We start from the raw sequence: 17,477 nt of genomic DNA, 5'->3' as shown, positions 1-17,477 counted from the left end.
CTGCGGCTGGCTGGAGGCGGGACCGATCCGGGCAGGCCTCCGCCGTCACCATGGCAGCGGGCACGCAGAGGCGACGCTATAGCAGGAGGAGGCCATGCTCAGAAGGGCTGGGGACAGAAAGGCGGAACCACACATCGACGATTTAAGAGGTAGGTGCTGAAAGGTGGCGGGTACCTACCTGGAAAGTATTATTACCATCGGTTGAGCTTCCAGACCAGAACTGGGGACAAACGGAGGGGCGAGAGTGTGGTGGGAAGAAGGAGGTGGAAGTTTCAGGTTCCGAACCCTCTCCAAGCTTTGCAGGTTCTTAGTGTGCAGTTCTTGATTCAGACTTTCGGAGCTTGAAGACTTCCCGTTCTCAAGCTGCACACCATCCTCTCCAAATACGGTGGCCCCTGGGTTTGTTCCTGAGAGGGAAGATTCCTTAAGATGGATAGAGTACTGAAAAATGGAATCACAGCGCAAAAAATAGTTGGAAATAATAGTATCAACTACTTAGCGTATTTGTGAGAATTTAAAGCACTTGGAAGAGTTCATAGTATGTGGGCAAATGATGCCTGTCACCATGATCATCACCACCACCGCTAGGCACCATTCTAGGCCTGTTCTCTGGCACAGATTTAGTGCAAGTGGATTCAGAAGAGGTGGCTAGAACACTGCCTGCACTACTAATTGGCAGAACAACACACTAGCCTGTTTCCTGTCAGCTGGGGGTAACAAAATGGACTCATTTTCCAAGGGTTGTTTACTATGCTGGTCAAATAAGTTGATATAGGTGATAGCACTTTATAAACTTCAAGTGCTTTCTAAAAATTTCTGCCTTGAAATGTAAGTGCTGCCTTTCTAGGTTAAAACTGAATTCCTGAGGATGAAGGGAAGAGTGAGCCAGAAGCAGAGCTCCCGGTTATTTCTCCTCATCGTCTTCAGAATCCTTCCTATGGTCTGTGACTGAATGGAAGAAATTTTCACATATTGAGGTAAGGGAAAGTCATTCTGGCTTATACATGGTTTAACTTGAAGCTGGTGCTAGCTAAAACAGCCTGTTTGTGGCTTATCAAACATACATTGTACATCTGCTTTAATCATTATAGAAAAGGGTGCATTGACTAGAAGTAAAGAATAGCCATGTTAAAAGTAAAGATTAAATGCCTCCCTTCCTGGGACACCAATGCTGCTACCCCTTTGATGATAAGACTCCCTTCCCAGGTGCCAAGGCCATACTGACTTGCTGTGTACATGCTGATCTGTTTGTTTGGAAGACTGAAGGAATGAATCTCTGATTTGTTTGACGTTCTTTGTTCTGACAAGATTTAAAACTGTGCTGAAAACCATGCTTCTCCAGAGCAGTTCCTTAGAGTTATTTGAGAAGCTATCTCTGGGCTATAGTCCTCAGGATGGCTCAAATAAAACTCTTTTCTATTTCTATTATAGATTGTGTATTGATTATTTCTGTCAACAGACTGATACATTTAGGGAGGAAGGAAAATGCATTCTTGCTTGACTGATAGGGAAGCACTTGTCTTTACTTATTACTATTAAAACCTAAGTCATTAGTATTAAAAATGCCACTGGGATAGCCCTGTTGTAATTATACTATCTTGGGCTGGATTTCCTGCTCACCGGGGTCCTATTTTTTTCATACTTCCAGATGACTTAAATGGGTATGCTTGGGGCAGGAACCTGACGCCTCTAAATTGGTTTAACTTTTGAAATTTTTTTCCTGACCTGTATTTTTGCATGGATCTTTCTCTTCCTATTTTAAGGTGGCCCTGATCCAGCTCTTCTAGGGACTCTGAAGATGGGTACCCAAGTGGTTAAGAGACTCTGTAACCCCCTGCTACCAGCAGAGCCCTCTGTAAGTTTCTGGTGTACCACTGAGAGGAGTGTGATGACATTAATGGAATTTCAGTACAGCTCAACAACTGGGGGATTTCTCCATCAGGACTCAGATCATGGAACAAAATTATAATATATTTGCTTTCTTTTCTAGCTTCCCCTTCTTGTGGAAATTCTGGCTCACTTGATTTATTATCTTTTTCTGGAATTAATAAAATCAGGCAGAGGTTGAAAATTTCTAGCAATTAATCAGAACACATGGATTGTTTAAAAGATTTCAATAACATTTGTTATAGAAATAATGTACATGGGAATTCCCTGGTGGTCCAGCGGTTAGGACTGCATGCTTCCACTGCAGGAGGCATGGGTTTGATCCCTGGTCGGGGAACTGAGATGCTGTGTGCTGCATGGTGCAGCCAAAAAAAAAAAAAAAAAAAAAAGGAAATAATGTATGTGAATTATAGAGCATTTAGGAAATAGTGCAAACCATGATTTTTAAAAAAAACATAATCTTCCCAACTAGAAGCAATCCTGTTAATATTTTAGAATATTTTCTTCTAGCCTTTTTTTTTTTTTTAACAAACCCTTGTGTCGAGGGCTGACTTTCAATAGATCGCAGCGAGGGAGCTGCTCTGCTACGTACGAAACCCCGACCCAGAAGCAGGTCGTCTACGAATGGTTTAGCACCAGGTTCCCCACGAACGTGCGGTGCGTGACGGGCGAGGGGGCGGCCGCCTTTCCGGCCGCACCCCGTGTCCCAGGACGAAGGGCTCTCCGCACCGGACCCCGGTCCCGACGCGCGGCAGGGCGCGCCGCGAGGGACGCGGGCGTCGGCCCGCCGTTCTAGCCTTTTTTCTATGTATATTGTTTACATATTTGGGATCATATTATGCACATATTTTTGCCTTTTGTTTTTTCTGGCTTAATGTTTGTTAATATGAAATTGTTAAAATATTTGTTTTCATATGAATACAAATGTTTGGTAGACATTATAATGGCTGTAATTTTCTTTTTTTGTTGTTTTATTTTTTTCTTTTGAATTTTATTTTATTTATTTTTTTATACAGCAGGCTCTTATTAGTCATCCATTTTATACACATCAGTGTATACATGTCAATCCCAATCTCCCAATTCATCACACCACCAACCCTACCCACCGCTGCTTTCCCCCCTTGGTGTCCATACGTTTGTTCTCTACATCTGTGTCTCAATTTCTGCCCTGCAAACCAGTTCATCTGTACCATTTTTCTAGGTTCCACGTATATGCATTAATATGCGATATTTGTTTTTCTCTTTCTGACTTACTTCACTCTGTATGACAGTCTCTAGATTCATCCAAATCTCTACAAATGACCCAATTTCATTCCTTTTTATGGCTGAGTAATATTCCATTGTATATATGTACCACACTTCTTTATCCATTTGTCTGTTGATGGGCATTTAGGTTGCTTCCATGACCTGGCTATTGTAACTAGTGCTGCAATGAACGTTGAGGTGCATGTGTCTTTTTGAATTGTGGTTTTCTCTGGGTATATACCCAGTAGTGGGTTTGCTGGGTCATATGGTAATTCTATTTTTTGTTTTTTAAGGAACCTCCATACTGTTCTCCATAGTGGCTCTATCAATTTACATTCCCACCAAAGTGCAAGAGCGTTCCCTTTTCTCCACACCCTCTCCAGCATTTGTTGTATGTAGATTTTCTGATGATGCCCATTCTAACTGGTGTGAGGTGATACCTCATTGTAGTTTTGATTTGCATTTCTCTAATAATTAGTGATGTTGAGCAGCTTTTCATGTGCTTCTTGGCCATCTGTATGTACTCTTTAGAGAAATGTCTATATAGCTCTTCTGCCCATTTTTTGATTGGGTTTTTTTTTTAATATTGAGCTGCATGACCTGTTTATATATTTTGGAGATTAATCCTTTGTCCATTGATTCGTTTGCAAATATTTTTTCCCACTCTGAGGGTTGTCTTTTCGTCTTGTTTATAGTTTCCTTTGCTTTGCAAAAGCTTTTAAGTTTCATTAGGTCCCATTTGTTTATTTTTGTTTTTATTTCCATTACTCTAGGAGGTGGATCAAAAAAGATCTTCCTGTGATTTATGTCAAAGAGTGTTCTTCCTATGTTTTCCTCTAAGAGTTTTATGGTGTCCGGTCTTACATTTAGGTCTCTAATCCATTTTGAGTTTATTTTTGTGTATGGTGTTAGGGAGTGTTCTAATTTCATTCTTTTACATGTAGGTGTCCAGTTTTCCCAGCACCACTTATTGAAGAGACTATCTTTTCTTGACTGTATATCCTTGCTTCCTTTGTCATAGATTAGTTGACCATAGGTGCATGAATTTATCTCTGGACTTTCTATCCTGTTCCATTGATCTATATTTCTGTTTTTGTGCCAGTACCATATTGTCTTGATTACTATAGCTTTGTAGTATAGTCTGAAGTCAGGGAGTCTGATTCCTCCAGCTCCGTTTTTTTCCCTCAAGACTGCTTTGGCTATTTGAGGTCTTTTGTGTCTCCATACAAATTTTAAGATTTTTGGTTTAGTTATGTAAAAATGCCATTGGTAACTTGATAGGGATTGCATTGAATCTGTAGATTGCTTTGGGTAATATAGTCATTTTCACAATATTGATTCTTCCAATCCAAAAACATGGTATATCTCTCCATCTGTTGGTATCATATTTAATTTCTTTCAACAGTGTCCTATAGTTTTCTGCATACAGGTCTTTTGTCTCCCTAGGTAGGTTTATTCCTAGGTATTTTATTCTTTTTGTTATGGCTGTCAATTTCTTCACCATTCCTTTGTTGTTGGACTTTTAGATTCCCCTCCCTTCCTTGTAAATAACTAATTGACTTTCTCATTTAAGATTTTTTTTCCCTCAGGATAGAGTTCCAGAAGTAGAATGCTAGGTCAAAGGATGTGAACATTTTAAGTAATAAGTTACTTTTTAAAAGAAGAATTGCAGTGTCAGATTTTGTATACATCCTTCAGAAGGCAGAGGGACATCAGTTGGGAGATAGGAAGGTCCTTGGTAGAAATCTGGCTACCTCTTGCAACGAGACCCAGGGTCCTGCAGAAAGATTATTTCACGGTAGTATATTATGAATGGCCGTCCAGAGACATGGGGGCATTTACAGGTGTTTTTATTTAGAGAAACTCAGGGTCACTTCCAAAATATCCACCAGATGGTGCTAGTCCTAATCTAATTTTTACCCACAGGATAGTGGGTAGATAATGTTTGAAATGTGAATATAAAAAAATCATGTAGAATATATTTGCATATCCGCTTTGGTACAGTTTATATTAAGCACTAGCATCTGGTGACTACTTGGGCAGCATCCTACTCTAGTCTCACACCATTCTGTCTCTTTTTTCCTTTTTCTCCCCACTCAGTCTGTCACAATCACCCAGTACACCCTGTCCCCACATACTTATATTGGATTCTCTGTTTTACTAGTCTTCCTTTTTCTATTCTTTCTTTTAGTCTTGTTTCTTGCCCTTCTGTGTGTGTGTGTATTTATGTGTAACTGTGACTTCTTGAAGTTTTTGCTAAAAGAATAGGACCTGCTGTATATAATAGGTGCTCAGTATACATTTAATATATGTTTAATGAAAGACTGCATTGGTGAAGAAGAGGAAAGTATAGACGAATACCAGAAATCGTTTATATTTGTCTTGGAAATGCAGTAAAAGAGATAAAAAAATCACATTCCTAAATTAACTATAAAGTGCTAAATGATATAGTATATAGCATGCTATCACTTTTGAATTTTAAGGAGAAGAAGCCAATATTTATTGAGCATCTACCATATGCCATGAAATATTCTTGGTTCTAGAGATAAATCAGTAACAAAACATACAAAACTCCCTGCCCTTATGCAGCTTACATTCTGGGCAGAAGGGAGGCTGACAATAAACAAGTAAACAAGTAAATATTAGAGTATGCAAGATGGTGATGAATGTTAGGAAGGAAAGTAAAAATAAACCAGGCAAAGAAGTTTGGGAGTGCTGAGGTGAGGAGGTGGTATCATTTTTTTTTTTTTTTTGCGGCACGCGGGCCTCTCACTGCTGTGGCCTCTCCCGTTGCGAAGCACAGGCTTCGGACACGCAGGCTCAGCAGCCATGGCTCACGGGCCCAGCCGCTCCGTGGCATGTGGGATCTTCCCGGACCAGGGCACAAACCCGTGTCCCCTGCATTGGCAGGCGGACTCTCAACCACTGCGCCACCAGGGAAGCCCGAGGTGGTATCATTTTAAGTTGAGTGGTCAGAGAAGGCCAAACAGAATAAACACATTTGGGTGGAGACTTGAAAGAAGAGCAGGGATGCACCATGGGTTATCTGAGAGGTGGGTGTTCCAGACAGATTATGATCAGATCTGTCTTGATTTTAACAAACTCAGGAGTGGTCAGAGGAGTTCCATGAGGAAGTGGAACTTAAACTAGGCATAGTGAAGATCTGAGTAGCAGAAGTGAGGGGCATTCTAGGCAGAGGGATAGTCATGAAGGTATAGCGGTGAAAATGAGCCCTGTGAATCTATGAAATGGTGAAAAGCCTGCGAACTGAGCATAGGCAGTGAGGGGGGAGGCCTTAAGAGCTGGGCATGAGGAATTTATATCTGACATGCTAGGAGAAGGGAGTGTTTGAAGACATTTGAGCAGTTGAACAGCAAGATGAATGTGTTGCCTAAGGAAGATTAAGGGATGCAGACTAGCAGAAAAGCCTGGAGACAAAAGAGCAGTTTAGGAGCCAGGACACGTTTGGGACCTTTGCCGGTAGACGTGAACCCTTTTGTGTATATGTATTTATGGTGATGTCTCTGAAGATAAATGCAATAGAAATTGTAAACATATGTTACTGCCAAGGAACTTGCTAATGTGAGAAAACAGAAAAAGACTAAGAAATTATTTCAGAGAGTCATTTAAAAGATTTCCATTGACAATTTTAATTATTTGTTTATTCAAACTTCCTTTCTGCTTCCTTATAGTCATTAATGATTGCCCATAATAGATGTGTTAAATTTTACATAGGTGTGAATTTCACACTTCTTAGTTCTCTGCAGGGAGAAGTCACAGTCAATATTTTCACCAAATGACAGTTTTGTTTGAGGTTCAAAGTCTTACTTAGGCTAACATGTTATTATCTGTATTAATAGAAGTGGTGAATCAGTTTGCCAGTGTTTCCTCCATTGGCTCATTCTTTCATTCAACTAAAAACATATGCTGAGTTCCTTCTATGCTGTAACATCATATAAAAATATTGCATAATGATTAAGAACTTGGACTTTGGCTTCACCGCTTAGTAGCTATGGGGTTGGGGCAAATTACCCTCCAGATCTCTCTTTCTGCATATGTAAAGTGAGGACAATAAAAAGAACCTACTGATTGTGGTAACTGTGACCATCACATGAGCTAATGTATGTAAGTGCTGAGTACAGGGCTTGGCCCATAGTAAGAGCTCAATTTTGCTATTATTACTTTTTTAGATAGATATTTGGGTAGCTTTTAGTTGGTGAGGAAAGTATCTGCCTTTATTGTTTTTTTTAAATTTTATTTTATTGAAGGATAGTTGATTTACAATGTGCTAATTTCTGCTGTACAGCAGTGATTCAGTTATACGTATATATACATTCTTTTTCATATTCTTTTCTGTTATGGTTTATCACAGGATATTGAATATAGTTCCCTGTGCCATACAGTAGGATCTTGCTTATCCATTGCCTTTATTGTTAAAGCAATGCAGGACTGAGGAAGCTTGGTATAATTTCAGAAACCAGGCAGCATGACAGAGATATGTAGAAAGCAGCTTGCTTGGACTCTTTGCCTCTCCTCCAGGAAGAGTGAATAACAAGCCTGTAGCGGTGGGAGTGGTTCCAGCTACCGGGACTGGCTTGCAGTTTTCCCTGGCTCGGGCACTACAGGATGTGGATCATTGTCCTAGTTATGCCTAGGTCATTTAGCTAACCCACTGATTCTCCCAGCTCTTGTGTTGCTATCACAATAGGGTGAGATGGAGAGGATAGAAGGAATAGTAAATGTTAGTGCTGCTTAGAGCTAAAGCTTGATTCTTTACCTGGGTCTCTTTCTAAGTCAGACCATGATAAGTATGGTGAACATATGTTTTGAGAAAAAAAAATTGGGATTATCTGGTCCCACAAGAATTTTTTGCTTTTTCCAAGTCTGAGAGGCAGACTCTATGTGAACATATTATAATTTTTGGAACATTCCAGTAGTTGTGTGGGGACAATGGACCAGAATATTTTGGAATTGTACTACCTAAATTTAAATGAATTAATATTAAATGCCATGTCAATTTTAGTTCCAACCTTGCATTTGCCACATTTCAAGTTTTCATTAGCCACATGTGGTTCGTGGCCACTGGACTGGACAGCACAGATATGGAACATTTCCACCATCACACAAAGTTCTATTGGATACTCCTGCTGTAGAATATGTGGTTGGTATTATTATAGACTTCCAAGGAATAGTAGTCTTGGATCATACGCCCTATAATAGATCTTGTATCTGTTTACCACAATTCTCTCTAATTCCTCCAGCATAGGGCAAACAGCATGGTACTGGGCCTCAGAGGCCTTTGGTTCAGATCTTAGCTCTTGTACTGACTTGCTAAGTGATTGTGAGCACCTCTTGCTAGCCTTGGTTCCTTCATCTGTGAGATGAGAGAGTTGGGCCAGATGAGATCTTTTTTTGGAGCTTTAAAATTCAGTGATTTAATGTCTTTTCCCAGGAATATTGAGTTCACAGGTCCTACTTTGATAAATAGCTTGTTGTTTGAGAAACAGTGACCTCTTGGCATAGATAACTGTCAGCAGGACCTCCCTCTGATGTCTCAATATTTTATTCTGTAACCAAAGCATGATGGTCTGTCAACCAATCAGAATCCTCTATCTGGGGATCCACCAACTGGGTGTTCTGGACTTGCATCACTAAGTATGTAGATGTATTGCATACAACTTTATACTCTTGGAAGTTTCACAATTCTCTTTAAAAGGGGCCTTGTTGCATTAACATGGGTTAGTGACTCAACTGAGGGTGTTACACCATGAACTGTGGTGGCCGCGAGGGGAGTTCTTGGCAACCAAATTCCCCATCTAGAGGATAAAGGACAGTGGTCTTCTGACTTGTGGGCTGTTCGGGTTCAGTCTGAGTTGGTGTCATGGCCTTAGCCAGAATTGAACCCACAGCATTCAACCAGCAGCAGCCACTTAACACCTCGGCTGACTTCTGCTTCCTCTTTGCTGTGGTCAGAGGGAGGTGTGTCTTTTCTCTTCGTGTTTAGCAGCTTTAGACGTTCAGGCAGATGTGGCTAGTTCCAGCTGCTTCGGATAAGGATTTTCTTCTTTTCTAGTGACCTGAGGAGGAGGTCAATTAGGTTGAACAAGAGCCATGACTGACTTTTCTTCCTAAGGTACTAACGGGATTTGGGGAGGGAATCTGGGCCTTTTGCAAAATCACCAGTGTAGAGTCCTAGCTCCTCAAATAGCCTCTGTCACTGTCCAGCTGCGTCCTTGGGCGAGGCCTGACCTTCTGCGCGCCTTAACACTGTGGAAACCCTTCTGCCCATCTGGGATCACGAGGTGTAACATAATATGGGCGTTCCTTCAGCTTCCAGTTTTCCTATAGAGACAAGTGTGCACTGAGAGAAAAGATGATTAATATTTTTAAAAATAAATATGACTGTGACTGGAATAACTAAAAACAGGGGGATAGCTCTCTGTGTCCCTTGAGGAAGCTTTTCCTAACCCTTTCAAAAGTACCAGGACATTTTGCAGTTAAACCCATTTCCATTAAAACCCATTTAATTAATTTAAAACTCATTTAAAATATGGGTTTTACATTTTAGCAGTCATTTGAAAAAGAAAGACAGGTTTTTTGGTAAAACCTTGTTCCTCCTTGGTTCACCCTTGATGTTTCTGTTGTGGTCCTGTGATTGGTTTAGTACTATTTTATTAAACGTACCCTAATACCATCAATAACTAAAGCTCTCTCTATCCTCTGTTTGTGTCTTTCCTTTCTGTTTCCCCTTCTTTAGCCTAACTTCACTGTCCAGGCCCCATGTGGAAAAAGGTTGCTATTTTCAGCTGGTCTGGGGGGGAAAAAAATCTTATGATTCACTCCCCTTCCTACTCACCTTGTGGTGGGGCACTTGAGGCCTTAAGTCATCAGAACTTGTGTGTGTCTGTATGTGTGCGTGTATGTGTGTGTGTGTGTGCGCGCGCGCGCACAGCACGTGCACACGCCGGCAGGCCAGCCTGGTGTGTCTGTGTTTGTGCAGCGTACGCACACACGCCCATCCCCCGGCCCGGTGTGTGAGAGTGTGCGTGTGTGTGCGCGCCGCGGGGCTCTCCTTGACGCACGCCGGGCAGGGGGGCCCCAGCCAGCGCCCCTCCGCTGGGTGCGCGCCCAGTAGTTTCTATAGGAACCGCGACAGCGCCCGGGCCCCTCCTGCGGAGCCCGGGTGCGAGCATGCCCAGTGGAAGCCGCTAGTTTGGCCCGGGTCGAGGTTTCCAGTAAGTGGCATGCGGGACTCCGGAGACATCCCAATGAGCTGAGCCGAGAGTCTTTGTGTGCACAGGGAGAAGGAGGCGGTGGCCGCCGGGCCCGGAGACCCCGCCCCGGGGGCCCGGCAGGAACAATGCTAGCCTGCCTAACCCGGGGGAACTTACTGGACGTCCTGCAGGAGGGCTTCAATGAGGTAACTGTCCGCTCCTCCCACACCCCAGCTCCCCTGCCCTAGCGGCTCCCGCCTAACCTCTGGGAGGGGTCCTCTTCTGCCCCCATCCTCACCGGGACCCCAGAACAATCCCCCCACAGAGCCCTAAGGAGGCTAAGGTGGTGGGTACGGTACAGACGAGCCTGGTGAAATCAAAAGGGCCGACCTCTTCCAGCTGAGCTGGGCGATGACCTTCCCTGGTAGCTTGCCTGAGCCCAGAAGACAGGACCACAAATTCAGAGGTCATCTCCTTCCAGAAGAAGTGGTCTCCTCTCTCCCCAGGCTTTGCCCTAAGGAAATCCCCAGGAAGCCTGTGAATATATGGCAAAGGCGCTCATTCTGTTTCAGGAGCTAAGTGGGTGAGCCAAGGGAGGGTAGGGGTGTCATTGCATTGGTAGAAAGTTTGAGAGGGGATAGGGTGAGTAGGTGGTCCACAGGAAGTGCCCTCTTCATGTTCACATCTCTTTCTAAATCTAGGTAGTACATTTCTGCACACCCCCGGGTGTGATTGGCAGACAGGACCTAGGAGGAGAGAGAGGTTTCTGGGCCCAATTCAGGGGAGCGGTGTTTGTTCCTTTCTGTGTGAGAGTGGGAAACTGGGGCCTCAATCTGACAGGCAGTATGGGCTAGGGCTGGCGGGGAGTCTTTTTCTCTTCACTGTTTTCTCTCAGAATTTTGTTATTTATTCCATTTTCCTCTCTTGTGACCCCGGACATTCTGGTTTAGGACCTTTGCCCCTTGCAATTTGCTCCATATGTCTTCCATCGCTTCTGCACCCCACCCCTTGGGTTGCCTTATCCCGGCATCCAGGGAGACCCCTACGAGGAGAGCTGGACTGTTAGTTGTGTCTTTCTTCCTTTCTCCCTCTCCCTCTCTTCCCTTTATGTCGCTCTTTCTTAAGTTTAAGGTTTTTTAAAGTGTGTTTTTTGTTAAGCAGTTAACATATGAATACATTCTCTTCTTAAATATGAACATTGCAGGCAAGACCGAGTGCCTTGGCTACCCCTGACATCCTGGCCTTTTCCCCGGAGGTAACCATTCTCATGAATTTGTGTATAAGCTTTTCTTTCTACATCTGCACTACAGACTCTTTCCTTAATTCCTGTTTTTAATTAAGAAGCTCTGCAGCCTGACCTGCCTCAGATCCTTCCCCAGTCCTGGCCCCAGTGCCCCAGCCTTTTTCCTGACACAGAGAGGAAAACTGCACAAATGCTGTCCCAACCTAACCAACTGAGATAGAATTTTCCTTTGGCTGAGGCGTGTCACAGCCTTCGCTGAAGGGTAGAGCTTGTGTCCCATCTGCACTGCGCGGGTCCTCCTCTTTGCATCATTCCCCTTTGAACACATGGAAAGGGATTGTTAACAAAGAGCTACAGTCTGAGAGTTGAAACACAGACGAGCCAGGAAGCCACCTTTGTGAGTGCTTCAGTATTCTTTTTTCACTGTCTGCCTTTGGGCCTCCCCTGGTCTTGAGCCTCATAGAAGCTCCTTAGGCCATGTTATGGTCTCCCATTTTTGTCAGTCAGTCCCCAGGGACCAGGTTCCACTGTCTTATTAGGAAGAGGAAACCTGCACAGAGTGAGTCCTAGTCTTTGCCTACTGCTCATTTCACCTCCAAACCTTTCAGCTGAAGAGCCAGGTAAACCGAGAGGCTAGACTGTCTTTTTCTTTTTCACGCTTTGGTGCTTCCATAAATGTCTCCTGACACCCAATTCTTTTTTTTTTTTTTTTTTTTTGCGGTACTCGGGCCTCTCACTATCGTGGCCTCTCCCGTTGCGGAGCACAGGCTCCGGACGCGCAAGCTCAGCGGCCATGGCTCACGGGCCCAGCCGCTCCGCCGGCATGTGGGATCCTCCCGGACCGGGGCACAAACCCGTGTCCCCTGCATCGGCAGGCGGACTCTCAACCACTGCGCCACCAGGGAAGCCCGACACCCAATTCTTATAAAATATAAGGGTAAAGGAGAGTGGGAGAGTTTTCTTTCTGTGGTGGTAACAGAGTCTTCATAAAAACAACAGACAACTTTATAATTAGTTCATCTTTAGAATAATGCAGTAATGCCTCTCTTCCCTCTCTGACATTTGATTTTTCTACCCATCTTGTAAACTTCCCTCCATGCCCTCCACAGGCTAATGTACAGTCTACTCCCTTCTCTTAGTAGATTTGAACTCTGATAGCCAATAGGCACTTTCGGTTTCTCTGAGAAATTGACATCATCTAAATAACAGTCATGTTTAATCTCAATAATTCCTTACAGTTTAAATAATTCTTTCATATACATAATAAATTATATTAAACAATGCTTTTCTCATATGGGATCACACAAAGTGCTACTGAATAATGGTACAGTTGGTCATTTCAGAGTCAGTGGGACCCTGTTTGACCTATTCCAGCCTCTAGGGTTGCTTAATAGATCCAGTAATGTTCAGTCTCTTTCGTTAGAGTCATGTGAAAAGGGTGTAAAGAGGGACTTAAAAGCTAATGTCAGAATACACTTCAATTTCTCTGAGAAACTCTTCCTACTGGGGCTAAGAATACCACACACATACCCAGTCATCTCCTGGGGATGAGCCAAGCATATCTGAACCTGTTCTTTATCACCCAGATGCTTTATAGGTCTATGTGGTTAGGGCTGTGACCTCATTCTCTATGGCAGAGAAAACTGCCACAGGAAATGAAGCTATGGCCCTAATTGGTTACTTAAAAGGGAACGCTGCAGCAGTGAAACTCTGCCCTCTGGATCAAGGCTTCCCTCTACCCACTGTTGGCTTCTGTTCTCAGTCCAGTTGCCACTCTGGATGCCTATGCACATCAGAATTTTCTTCTCCCACCTTCCTTTCTTTCTTCTACCACCTGTCTTCTTCCACCTTCCTGGCCTCCACACACCTAACAAGTTACTCACAGGATTGATCCATGTCAGAGCAATTGATTTCATTGATATGGCAAGTCTGCATTGTGAATTATCCACAAGTTTTGGCCACTGCCTCATTTTGTAGCTCACCCTGGCTGTCACCCCCTGTCTCCTATGTTCTGGGCCTGGCCAGGCTTTCTATCGGTCAGAATTTCCCCATCCTGCCTCTGCCTCAAAGCTATTTATTCGTTTTCTCTGCCTCTTAGTATTGATGTTGTTATATGAGTATTGTCTTTGATTCACGTGCCAGTGTTTTTTTCTGGGGGCTGAACTTTCTTTTAAAAAAGACTTTGGTGCTTGTGTTGAAAGGTTTTGATAGACCTGAGACTACAATATGGTTTGGCCAGTAAGCATTCATTCATTTAGTTATTTAGTTCATTGTTGGGTGAGGGGATAGAAAAAATAATTGAAAAACACCTGGTCCCTGCTTGCAATGAATTTATAGGGAGAGAGATTTATAACTGTACTGAAAAAACCATATAGGGTGCTTAATGTGCTAAGTGTCATAAAAGAGGTAGTGTTTTGGGGAGATCAAAGAGATATCTTCCAGTTAATGATATCATGAAAAGCACCAAATATTTACCAACCAACCTGAACACTGAGGCCAGACTTTTTTTCCTGCTCATTTGGTAAACATGCATGCAAACAATCGATAGACAGTCACTGAATTACTGTGCTTACCAGGCACTGTGCCAAGCTCTGGAAATAGAAGGCAAATAACATAGAATCTGTGCCCAGCTGGCACTCACAGGCCAGTGAAAATAGAGCAAGTGTTCAGAGTGGAAACTTGGGAAAATTCTGACAAAACAGAAATCTTGCTTGTCAGGCAGAGCCAGCTTGTGCCTGGCTGTAGTGTAGTGGCCTGAGGGACTGGAAGTTGTGGGAATGATTTATTAAAATGCTGGTTGACAGGAAATCAGTTCTCTGAGCCTTAACCTTTTAAACAGATGACTTGGAAGACTTTCCCTACAATTTTCCCTCCACCTAGAAAAATAGAAATGTAAATCCCACATTGAGAGTCATCTGCCTGGCAGGCCCTGAGAAATATAGGAAGGGCTTTTTGTGGTGTCATGCCCGTAAGGGGGACACAGAATGAGTGAGGAAGGGGACTGGCAAGTGGAGCAGCTGCAGGACACATCTCTCCTAAGTGCCCCATGCCTTCCATGGAGGAGGATTTGCAGCATGGGCCAGTCGGAGGCCCTCAGTCATTTCCACGATGAATTCCTCTGTGATTTACTATAGAAATTAAAGGCCCGTTAAGTCTTCAGCGTAGCAGAGGACCACACCCCCTAGCCTTCTTTTTTCTCTCCTGACTGATTTCTGCTCTCCTCACCCAGGCTCCTTGGCTTTGTTCCCACAGGAGTCAACGCCAGCTCAACAGATGCTCCCTGGCAGCAAGCTGTCAGGCAGTTTTATGTTCCTTGTGGTGAGTGATGGCCTGGCCAGGCATGTGGATCAGTGATAGGGTGCTGTTTGCCAGGTGCCACTCCCCCAGGCAGTTCAGAGAGGCTGGGGAGCACTGGAAGTGCTTCAGCCACCTTGACTGGCCTTGTTGTTTAGGCTGTGCTGGAACCAAAGATTCCAACTAACGTTTTCCTGAGTGTATTTCCTTATTTGTTATCTCCAAACCAGGCCCCCTTTGAGTGGTCATGGACATAACCTTCAGTGGTGAGGTATGGTAAGGGGGTAGGGAGCCAATCCGAAAGGCCCTAACGGTGGGCTCCATGCTCTGTTTCTATAAGGGACACTTGTAGACCATACAGCGATACTTCATTCATCCATTCACATGCATTTTTTGAGCACTTACCTTGTAACATGTACTCATGAAGGAACAGAGTGTTGGTTGAACTCATAGTTAATGGAAATTTTAAAATAAGGTTAGGAGATGGTATCTTTTCAGATTTCATCATATCATTGTTCTTTGACCACTGGGCTGAACAGGAATACAAAGAGCTCTGCCCATACAGGGAAGAAGACATTTAATGATATTTTTACTTACTAACTTTATTTTTAAGTGTTACCCATCAGGTTCAATGAATAGCTTTTCCTGGTTCAGTAAAAGCCTGAAAGAGTTAATAGAAAAGAAATACAATATTGCATTCTTTTACTGGGAGAATTTAGGCCAGTAATAACTCAAGGTTCCCAAACCTCCTGCCTTCCTCTCAGTTTCTCAGCAATGTCTCCACCCCCATCTCATCTTCTGCAGCTGGTGGGTCTCAGAGTTCTAAACAGGTATCTGGTTTCACTGTAGAACTGATTTCCTTCCTGAGCCATTCAGGTCTCCTCCTGAACTCTCTCCAGCACACCACAAAAGCCTGATGCTTTTCGTGTTTGTCTTCCTTGCTTGCCAGCAGGGAGCCATAAAGCCAACTCCTTGGATGTTTCTCCACTGGGAACACTAGGTATCACAGACTTCCCTGGTGAAGCCCAGTCAGTGCTTTTGCAACTCTAATGGCATAAGTCCCCTGCAGGAATTCTCTTTGACCTAGAGGCTTAGAGTAGATTGAGAGCAGAGGTTGGGTTTACAGACTTGTTTGGAAGGAAGTTCAGGTCCCAAAGAAAAACAGAAAGAAAGTTACATTTGGTGACAAGAAAGCTTTCTTGCACAAAGGAAGAATGTGGACAGAATTGTCTATTCTGGAAGAGTTTTATCTCATATTCTTGTTCGGTTTTGCAGTGACCTGGAGGAAGCTGATGGAGATACCTCCAGCCGCCCCCTGGTATTACCACTGCTCTCACAGCTTTAGTGGTCCAGTCTCATCAACCCAAAATCCTGCTCACACACTTTTGACTATTGCTATGTCTACTTTTCCTCCCCCTGAGGCCTGACTCAGATTGTCATAAAAACTCTGTCTTTCTTGACTTCTGGATTACACAGGCATCCTTCTAGCTTCCCCAGAACAAATTAGAGATGTTAATCCTGGACTGAGATTAGTTCTGTGCTGCCACTGACACTGTCTGTTTCATTGTCTTGTTTCCTTTATTAATTTGGTTGTAAAGTGCCAAGAACCCATCTTGAAATGGCAGAGATAGAAAGTGGAATTTACTGACTCATGGAATCCAAGGAAAGGCTGAAAAAACCTAAACCATGGAAAGGGCAAGGATTGGGCTGTGTCCCAGAAACAATGAAAATAAAGAACTCAAAACACTGGCAGGATCTCTCCCTCTGCTCTCTGTCTTTTATCTCTGGTTCTTTCTGTGGGTAGTTCTGTTCCTTCTCACTACAAATGACTTTTCTCCCAGGTGGGCAACATGGCTTATGGCAACATCCAACTTTTATATCTTACAACTTTGTCAGAGACAGACAGAGAAAACTGATTCTATTCCTAAATGCCAGATCAAAAAATTCCAGGGATTGGCTGGATTTGACCAATCAACTCAGCTAGACCAGTCACCTGTGGCCAGTAGATGGGGTTACATGATACCAGCTGGTCCTGGGGCCCACCACTCTTTTTGCAGAGGGGGCATGTTTCTAGAGAAGGGAATTATTGTGAGCTGGGCAGCTACCCCAAGAGCTGTGAGCTACAACACCCCCAGGGGCCTGATTTGAACCTGACTGTGGTCCTACTGTGCTTCTCCAGCTGCTGTTGGAAACAGATCAAGAACTGGGGGCATGTTCAAGATATATTTCTTAATAACCAAGATACTTTCATATTTTGGAACCTGTTGCATCTTGTCTTCACTGAATAATAGACTTACAAAATGACAGTGCTAGAAGGAAACAAAATGCAGTGCTTTTTTCCCAGCTGCTGAAAGAAACCCTAAGGAGTTATTTCAGATGTCTGGGGGTCTGGGTGGGGGGTGGGTGGAGGTAGAGAAAAAGAAAGTAAGTGAACTGACCTGTGGATTCCCACCCCAGCCCTAACAGAGAAGCTCTGCTTTTCCCTATTCTACATATCTGGATTTCATAGAAGTTATAATTTGAAAAGATTATGAAGCAAAAAGGAGGAGGAGGAAAATAAAAATAAAACTACTAGTCCAACACCCCAGAGGGTA

The 17,477-nt window shown here is 43.5% G+C and overlaps 1 protein-coding gene across 5 annotated transcripts in view; it reads left to right on the top strand.

Moving 5' to 3' along the window:
• Window positions 1-53: 53 nt before the first annotated feature.
• The window catches only part of DIXDC1 (DIX domain containing 1), a gene marked incomplete at its 3' end in the record, with an annotated part of 76,674 nt that continues 59,250 nt past the window's right edge, over window positions 54-17,477 (top strand). The window contains exons 1-3 of one of the 5 annotated variants that reach the window (XM_081240959.1): window positions 54-149; window positions 848-977; window positions 1,764-1,855. In XM_081240959.1, coding sequence (XP_081097085.1) covers window positions 1,799-1,855 — 57 coding nt within the window. In that variant the 5' untranslated portion in view covers window positions 54-149; window positions 848-977; window positions 1,764-1,798. Of the gene's footprint in view, window positions 150-847; window positions 978-1,763; window positions 1,856-9,162; window positions 9,266-10,121; window positions 10,553-17,477 lie in introns of those variants that run through there. The other 4 variants (XM_081240956.1, XM_081240955.1, XM_081240957.1 and 1 more) reach the window with 4 other exon arrangements.

This window comes from Mesoplodon bidens, assembly GCF_964165515.1.
Source record: "Mesoplodon bidens genome assembly, chromosome: 7".
NCBI classification, from domain to species: Eukaryota; Metazoa; Chordata; class Mammalia; order Artiodactyla; family Ziphiidae; genus Mesoplodon; species Mesoplodon bidens.
This window is presented reverse-complemented; position numbering and strand designations above follow the sequence as displayed.